The 9372-nt window shown below is 46.2% G+C and overlaps 1 protein-coding gene across 2 annotated transcripts in view; it reads left to right on the forward strand.

The window, feature by feature from the left end:
• EPB41L4B (erythrocyte membrane protein band 4.1 like 4B) overlaps window positions 1–9372 on the forward strand; it is a 148371-nt gene that overhangs the window by 70337 nt on the left and 68662 nt on the right. For both annotated transcript variants that reach the window (XM_007449793.1, XM_007449794.1), the window contains exons 13-14: window positions 558–588; window positions 3811–3844. In XM_007449793.1, the coding sequence (XP_007449855.1) occupies window positions 558–588; window positions 3811–3844 (65 nt within the window). The remainder of the gene's footprint in view (window positions 1–557; window positions 589–3810; window positions 3845–9372) is intronic.

Here is a 9372-nt window from a genome sequence, read left to right on the forward strand (position 1 = left end):
TCTTTCCCTCCTTTATTTTACTGACATTTTCTCCAGCCAGAGTTCCAGCATCTTTGTGAAACCATTAATGATTTTCCATGCTCCATTTTTCAAAACATGAAATGGTGTCTAGGTACACAAGCTCTACCTCTGTCCATGGCCCCTTCCGCAGACTCACACCCCGAACCCAGTCGGAAGTGTCTGCCCCGAGCTCCCCTGCACGGGTTACTGCTTGTATTTCAGCCTGTCTTCGATCTTTCACGCCTCTGTCTCTTTCTGTGTCAAGACTGTGAGAGCTCCTTGAGAGCAGGGACTGTCTCTGCCTCCTAGGACTCCTGGCCCTGGGAACTAGCTTAGTGAGCATGTTCTGAGTGAATTGGAGGGTGGGGCACAGCGGGAGGTGATTTACTTTTCCTCCAGAAAGGAGAGGTAGCCAAGAGGAAGATTCTGCCTCCTGGGGTTGAGGCTGCTTTGAGATCACAGGAATCTCTTCCCTGATCCTTGGTAACAAGTGGTAAAAATGGTAAAAAGTGGTAAAGCTCTCTAAGATGTCATACTTTTCTGTTTTTCCCTTCAAGCAAGCAACCCGATGATAGCAGCTCAGTTCTGGTAAGTGCCCCCAGAGTCCGGGTATGGCTCTGCTCTCGAATTACTGTATTTGTTTGCAATGTTGACTTTTTCCTTAATACAGTTAAATCACAGAATGAAGCACCTGATGGTTTCCTCTCCACCCCCTTTTGCTGCTGCCTGGCTATACCATCTGCCAGGCTTTCAATAAGTACACAGTAGAATGTTCCAAGACAGTTTGTTTTTTTGGAAAACACAGATGCTTTGTTTGAGTGGCTTTGTGCTTTGTGTATTGTAACAGTGGGTGATAAAGGTGATAGGAATGTGTATGGCACAGTGTGCTAACGGCACTGCAGGCAGTGATGGGAAAGAAAGACCGTGCTCTTGAGCAAAAGCTCCCCGAGAACAAAAACTGGATCCACTCAGTGACGTGCGGGTTTCATGTCATACAACGTAGAGGACCTTTATCAACACCCAGTGAAATTCCTGTAGGAAGAGAACTTGTCACAAGACTGAAACTCTAGCACCGATGTCAACAAACTTTTTCTGTAAAGTGCCTGGTTGTAAATATTTTAGACGTCGCAGGCTCTGCTGTCTCTCTCAGGACCATTCCACTCTGCCCCCCGGAGCATGAAAGCAGCATAGACAGTATGTAAATGAACGACTCCTGGCGTGTTCTGATTAAACTTTACTCACAAAAGCAGGTGGGCCAGGTTCGGCCCATGGGGCGTGGTTGGCCGCCCCCTTTTCCAGCACAGGTGGCCTTGATCTTTCCTGTACATTGGAATCACCTGCTGAGCTTTGAAACCCTCAGCCAGGCCACACCCCAGGCTAATCGAATCAGTCTCCGGGTGAGGACCTGGGCATCTGTGGTTTTAAAGCTCCCAGGTGAGTCTCGTGTGCTGCCCAAGAGGACACTGTCCCACCTGGTGTGTATTTCTCTTTCTCGCCCTGAAACAGTTGTTTTCTTATGTGCGTTTCGACCTCAGTGGACAGCTGCCATGCTAGAGAATCACAGACTATGTAATTGTTTCGGCCCTTGTGTCCAAGCTCCAGCCACTGGTAGCCCCATCTGGTTAGTCTCTGGTCATCCCAGGCACAGGTCTCAGGCTACCGGGGAGGGTGGTCTTTGAGGTCAGCATACCTTGGTGTGCCGTACGCCCTGGGCAGTTGGTAGAGTGTGGCGTGTGGAGGAGTGGGTTAGTGATGAGGCATCAGGAGGCCTCCCGCCCAGCCCTGGCATTTCTCTAACTCAGCTCTGGGGCGGCCTTTTTCTCATCTGAAAACAAAGAGGTTGGGCTAGATCAAGTGTTTTTTCGAAATTTTTTAGCTTTTGATTTTGGCCCACTAGGAGGAACCTGCCATGGAAGCCCATTACAGAGAACAGACCAAAGCGGGACTGCTCTGGGTGACACCGAGCAGGGAGGGGAGGGCTGGCACCTGCTGCTCACTCACCCCCCCTCATCCCACAGGCAACCCCAAGACACCTCCACGGACCCCGAGGTTCTGGAGAACATAGCTGGCCGTTGTATCACACAGCTGGAAGCTCAGCCTGGTACTCTGATGGCAGACTCTGCTTGCAGTGCCATTCGGCTGGGCGTCAGACGTCTGGTTCTTCTGTCTGGGTTCAGTTCTGAGCATCTCACGAAGGGCTCCAGGCTCCTGTTGAACTGCTGTGCATCAGGCCTGAACCCCTGAGGATGGGAGGAGGTGGCAGGGATCCTGCATGGGTTAGTTTTAGGCCTGCAAGCTTGCCCTGTTTCCAGGATCCCTAGGCAAGGTAGTATGCTGAAAGTATGCCTGTCAGCATGTCTTGTTTTTAATTCTCAGGGGCTCGTGAGTTACATTTCTTTCCTTTGCTCTCTAAGGAAATGATCATTTTGCTTGTTTGTTTTTCCCTAGTAAAATTACATTTTCCCCTTAGCGTCTAGTAGAGATTATATATATTGAGAACCAAAATAAACTAAAACAACAAATCACCACACACAAAAAAAACCACCCAGTAAATATACCCTTTAGGAACAAATGAGCTAATAACCACTGTTCGCAGCTGTTCAGTTGCTCTTCATAGCCTGTGGGATCCTGAGGGTGGGGAGAGCTTCTATGGGAGCCGGGGATGAAACTGTGCTCTGGGCGCAGAGGTGATGCCAGGAAAATAGCACCTTGCAGAACACTTAGCCCTCCTGGTGAAATGCAGCCGGGGGTGAATCTGGCCCAGAGCTTGGCTCTGTGGACTGGCCCTCTATGAAAACTGGAAGACAGGGTTATTTAGACCCTAAGCAAGACTCATAACAATGAAATGTTTTCCTCTCATTTCTGGAGGAGCAGTAAACCTTGATTTTGAACACGCCACCCTAGCAGCCTAGCCGGATGACGGTGCTGGGTTGGTCTGTGGTTTTTCTGGCAGATGCCGAGCTTGCATATTAAATACATTGTGTTTTGCACCAACCGTTTCCACCCATACTTTTGACCAGAGTAGTTATACTTCAGATTCCATCAAAATAGGATCATGCATGAAGAGCCTGGAACCTTTCCGCAGGTTCTCAGAGAGCCAGCGTGGCTTGGCGGAAAGGATACTGGCCTAGGGGTTTTGCAAATGTCAATTCTGGTCACGGTGCAGCCATGGACTAGCTAGCAAGTGTCCTAACTTCTCTGTTAGGCAACCGTTCCTTTATCTGTAAAATGAGGTGGTAACATTTATTGACCTCATAGCCTTGTTGTGTGGATTAAATAATAACAGATGTGAAGTTCCCAGTACAGAACCTTATGTGGAATGAACATTCCAGAGTGGTGGCCACATCATGGCAGCATTGTTGAGAGCAGTGGGACCCACAGTGGTGTATGCTCAGAAGTGGCTGGTGGCCCTCCCCTGAGCTGGAGAAAGCCCTGGGCATCACTGGAGCTGCCCGGTACCATGGGCCACCCAGCAATGCCAGGGCAGGCCTGGAATGGGAGCTAAAATTATTTAGTTTGCCCAACTGAAAGGACCTCCTTTTTGCCACCAAAATATAACATTATAAGCACGGGTCTGGAATATTACCTACATGTTTCTATTTGTGAGCTCTAAAGTGACGGATGAGAGCTGCTGTTTGGTTTCCCCAGTTATATGTTCATTTAAGCCACTAGTAACCAAAAAGGAATAGAATTTGTAAAAGTTGCTAACAGAGTAGCTAGCACCTAGGATTAGTTTACAACTGTTAAATAAATCAGTAATAATGCCGCTTTACAACCTGTTACAATACAATTTTTCTTTTCTTTTTTTAGCTCTAAAACAAATCCTGAAGTCCATAATTACCAGGTGAGCTATTGCTTTTAAAGGTTTTCATGTCATACTTCTTAAAGTGTCTAAATTTTCCACACTGAGCAGTCATTGCACTTACAGTCAGGTTTGGAAGAAATAACAGCAGTACATGTTTTTTTGAGAAAAGAGTAAGAGGAGAGCCTTCTCCCCTAACCCCTGCTTCCTCTTGGTCATCTGAGCTGCCTGTTTTTCTTAACCTTGTACACTGGCAAGCAGCAGGGATATATGTTCTAAGTTTCTGGGTGGTCAAACACAGCCTCTCGGGGGCACTCAAGTGAGGCCATTTTTTGTCCAAGTGTGTTCTAGGCCCAGGGAACATGAGTCCCTGGAGATGTGCCCCCAGGAAAAGGATGTCTTGCTCACATGTTTGGGAAATGCTGCGTCCTTCATTCCCTTCTTGGATCTTATGGTGCCCATTGGGATGTCAAAAGTGCTGAAAAATGCTTCAAGGAAGACAATTGTTTTGTTTTTTTAAATCCAGTGTCTCCGCAAATCATTTGACTCTTGGACAACCTTCCCACCATAAGAAAAGCTGGCTTCCCCCACCACTTCTGTTGGTGGTGTGTTCATTTCCATCAGTGGAATAGTGGTTTCCAGAACCTGCCTTGTAAAGCACTGTGCTAGGCCTGTTGGCTGCAGAAGGAGTGGAGCTGGGTTTCCATGGCTGATGTTCTGCTCTTTCACAGGATGACCATCAAGGCCCGAACCCCCTGCCTGCCCACCAGCCACTGCTGTGGGTAGCTCTCGCTGGCTGTTCGCAGCCTTCTGTAACCTGGGTCCAGCTTAACTTTTCTACATTTATTGTCCTTGCTCCTTAGCATACATCATGTGTTCAGTTCTTAGAGAATCACATCATTTTTTAAAAAACATCTTTGTTGGAGTACAATTGCTTTACATTGTTGTGTTAGTTTCTGCTGTATAACAAAGTGCATCAGCTATACGTATACATATATCCCCATATCCCCTCCCTCTTGCGTGTCCCTCCCACCTTCCCTATCCCACCCCTCTAGGTGGTCACAAAGCACTGAGCTGATCTCCCTGTGCTATGCGGCTGCTTCCCACTAGCTAGCTATTTTACGTTTGGTAGTGTATATGTCCATGCCACTCTCTCAGTTTGTCCCAGCTTACCCTTCCCCCTCCCCGTATCCTCAAGTCCATTCTCTAATAGGTCTGCGTCTTTATTCCCGTCTTGCCCCTAGGTTCTTCATGACCATTTTTTTTAGATTCCATATATATGTGTTAAGCATACGGTATTTGTTTTCCTCTTTCTGACTTACTTCACTCTGTATGACAGACTCTAGGTCCATCCACCTCACTACAAATAATTCAATTTCGTTTCTTTTTATGGCTGAGTAATATTCCATTGTATATATGTGCCACATCTTCTTTATCCATCCATCTGTTGATGGACACTTAGGTTGCTTCCATGTCCTAGCTATTGTAAAGAGAGCTGCAATGAACATTGTGGTACATGACTCTTTTTTTTTTTTTGGCGGTACACGGGCCTGTCACTGTTGTGGCCTCTCCCATTGCTGAGCACAGGTTCCGGACGCACAGGCCCAGCGGCCATGGCTCACGGGCCCAGCCGCTCCACGGCATGTGGGATCTTCCCGGACCGGGGCACGAACCCATGTCCCCTGCATCAGCAGGCGGACTCCCAGCCACTGTGCCACCAGGGAAGCCCTATGACTCTTTTTGAATTATGGTTTTCTCAGAGTGTATGCCCAGTAGTGGGATTGCTGGGTCGTATGGTAGTTCTATTTTTAGTTTTTTAAGGAACCTCCATACTGTTCTCCATAGTGGCTGTATCAATTTACATTCCCACCAACAGTGTAGGAGGGTTCCCTTTTCTCCACACCCTCTCCAGCATTTATTGTTTGTAGGTTTTTTGATGATGGCCATTCTGACCGGTGTGAAGTGATACCTCATTGTAGTTTTGATTTGCATTTCTCTAATGATTAGTGATGTTGAGCATCCTTTCTTGTGTTTGTTGGCAATCTGTATGTCTTCTTTGCAGAAATGTCTATTTAGGTCTTCTGCCTATTTTTGGATTGGGTTGTTTGTTTTTTTTTGATATTGAGCTGCATGAGCTGCTTGTATATTTTGGAGATTAATCCTTTGTCAGTTGCTTCATTTGCAAATGTTTTCTCCTATTCTGAGGGTTGTCTTTTTGTCTTGTTTATGGTTTCCTTTGCTGTGCAAAAGCTTTGAAGTTTCATTAGGTCCCATTTGTTTATTTTTGTTTTTATTTCCATTTCTCTGGGAGGTGGGTCAAAAGGACCTTGCTGTGATTTATGTCGTAGAGTGTTCTGCCTATGTTTTCCTCTACGAGTTTTATAGTGTCTGGCCTTACATTTAGGTCTTTAATCCATTTTGATTTTATTTTTGTGTAGGGTGTTAGGGAGTTTTCATTCTTTTACATGTAGCTGTCCAGTTTTCCCAGCACCACTTATTGAAGAGGCTGTCTTTTCTCCACTGTGTACTCTTGCCTCCTTTATCAAAAATAAGGTGACCATATGTGCATGGGTTTATCTCTGGGCTTTCTATCCTGTTCCATTGATCTATATTTCTGTTTTTGTGCCAATTGCCATACTGTCTTGATTACTGTAGCTTTGTAGTATAGTCTGAAGTCAGGGAGCCTGATTCCTCCAGCTTCGTTTTTCTCTCTCAGGATTGCTTTGGCTATTCAGGGTCTTTTGTGTTTCCATACAAATTGTGAAAATTTTTGTTCTAGTTCTGTGAAAAATGCCATTGGTAGTTTGATAGGGATTGCACTGAATCTGTAGATTGCTTTGGGTAGTAGAGTCATTTTCACAATGTTGATTCTTCCAACCCAAGAACATGGTATATCTCTCCAACTATTTGTATCATCTTTAATTTCTTTCACCAGTGTCTTATAGTTTTCTGCATACAGGTCTTTTGTCTCCTTAGGTAGGTTTATTCCTAGGTATTTTATTCTTTTTGTTGCAGTGGTAAATGGGAGTGTTTCCTTAATTTCTCTTTCACATTTTTCATCATTAGGTATATAGGAATGCAAGAGATTTCTGTGCATTAATTTTGTATCCTGCTACTTTACCAAATTCATTGATTAGCTCTAGTAGTTTTCTGGTAGCATCTTTAGGGAGAATCACATCATTGTTGCCCCATAATTTTTTCCCACTGTTCCTTGGCCCACACTTGTCTGCTGGGAAGCTGTCACATCCACAAAGCCTTCTCTGAGCCCCTTGATTAGAAATCACCAGCACCAGTGGTTCTCAGCCCTGCTGCATGTTAGAACCATCTGTCAAGCTTTAAAAAAATAATTGGTGCTTGGGCCTCAGCCTGGACTGGTTGAATCAGAAACTCTAGGGTGGGTGGGATCTGGGTATTGGCAAGCTGCGGTGCCTCTCTAAGGTGGTTCTGATGAGCGGCCAGGTGGGGTCCCTGAGCTAATGATGTATCCCTGGCTTCCCAGGTTATCGTGTGCTGAGAGGCAGCATCCATGTCTGATGACCCCCTAACATGGTGGCCAGCTTTCTTGTCCTGGGTGGGTGTGAATGTCCAAGGGACACACCCCTCCTGAGTTTCTCTGCCCTATCGCCAGTCTCTTTTGAATGTCACAATAAAACTACTCCATGATGAGTTCACTTTGGAGCCTTATTCTAATCAGTCTCTTTCTGGATCTAGTCAGTCTCATTACTGTAGATATTAACTCCTTAGATGGGGGCAGGGATCCCAGTGTACATTATCTTTATGAGACCTCCAAATTATGTTTCCAAAGAATTTTGTGATATTGTTTTCTGTACATGAAATCTTATTCCCAATGCGCAGAACCTGGACATAACTTCCGAGTTGTAGTGAATTAGTGTAAAAAGTGCTTTGCACCTGGTAGGGGAACGGCCAGCTTTCCTGATCTCCTTGCTGCTGCCTTTGCGTTCTTGAATCTTCTTAGTCAGAGATTTTTTTTTTTTTTGGTCAGACTTTCAGGTGTGAGTGGCTAGAATGTTGTTGATGGGTGATTAGTGCTTGAAGGGGAGGAAAAAAATAATAATAAACAAAGCAAAGCATTCCCAGCTCAGCGCTGCCCTTGCCCCAGCAGCCTCACAGGTAGGGTGAACGTCGAGGCGATTGTTCGTTGAAATCAAATCCATGACAACTGTTACCTGGATGTTGTTCTTCTCTTAACATCTTTGGCAACCACTGGCCCTCTGCTCCTTGCCAGCCTCGCCATGATGGGAGTAAATTGACCAGGAAGAGAACATCCTGATAGGTGGCCCGGTAAGCATCTGAGCGCTGAGAAAGGTTTCCAGGAAGGTGGTATTGCAGCATTGGTGTTACTCTGACCTCAGCAAGCTTAGCCGAATGCAAAGGACGGATTGCCGTGTCCTTGATGGGGGTACTGTTGGCATTTGGAGAGGGACAGTTCTTCGTTGCTTGGGACTGTCCTTAGAGTTATAGGAGGTTTAGCTTTCCTCTTCTCTGCCCAAGAGTTACAGGTAACCCTCCAGTCATTGTGACTAGCAAAACTGCACGTACTCATTTCCAGTTGTCCCCAGGGAGATGTAACGGTCCTGGTTGAGAACCATGTGGGTTAACATTAAAAAATACTCCTTGACAGCTTTAGAGGGTGTATAAATTACCAAAGGAGACGAAGGAAGGTCCTGGAATATCCTTCTTATAAGTCTCTATGGATAAGGTGCCCACCTCTCTCCAACGCATCTGATTTGGTTGTGTTCGAACACAAGGTATATGGAATAGAAGGTCGGCTTCTGTTCTAGGTTACTCTCTTTTGTTCAAGACCCAGTTGGTGGAGCCTCTTTTGGGGCCTTGGCTGTATGGCCAAAACGCCTGAAATGGTTCAGCTCTGGGCAAATCATCGATCACCTCTGGGCTTCTGTATCCCCTAAGAGAGAGAAATACGAAGCGACTATTTCCAGGAGATTCTAAAGCCCTGGTCAGCTTTCAGATTCTGCCACTGAAATGTTTTCTCCAGGTTCCTCTTTCCAGTAGGATGTCCTTTGGGGGCTGCGGGCTTGCTGACAGGCATCCTTGAAGGAGAGGGGCCACTGGAATACAGAATAGTCAGTGAGGGCGTCGCAGGTCCATGGAAATGGAAGGAACAGAATTGCTGAGAATTTTTCATAATAGAGAATGGACTTCTGCTTATTAACCGGAACAGCAGGGAAGAAGAAGGGGAAGCAATAATTAAAAGAACAATGGTGGCAAGCCTGTGGTGACTTAAATGTCAGGAGAACCTAATTTGCCCCATAGAAAATTTAGCCTTGAAAAGCCCCAGGGCTTCTGACACAGTCTGGGACCGCTGCCCTCTGCAGGCCAGAAGTGGACTGGCAGACAGCCTGCCACCCACCCAGGCCAGCCTTATATCTTCACCCCGGGCCGTTTCGTGAGTCATCAGTCTGGATCCATTTTCTCATGTTAAAATGGGCAAACGACTTCTTTCCTTCTGTTTTATCAGGATAATGGTGCTCTGGATGGTTGGGGGTTTTGTTTGTTTGTTTCCGGGGCCGGGTGGGGGTGGGGTGGGG

The sequence above is a fragment of the Lipotes vexillifer genome, unplaced genomic scaffold (assembly GCF_000442215.2).
Source record: "Lipotes vexillifer unplaced genomic scaffold, Lipotes_vexillifer_v1.1 scaffold230, whole genome shotgun sequence".
In the NCBI taxonomy this organism is placed as follows: domain Eukaryota; kingdom Metazoa; phylum Chordata; class Mammalia; order Artiodactyla; family Lipotidae; genus Lipotes; species Lipotes vexillifer.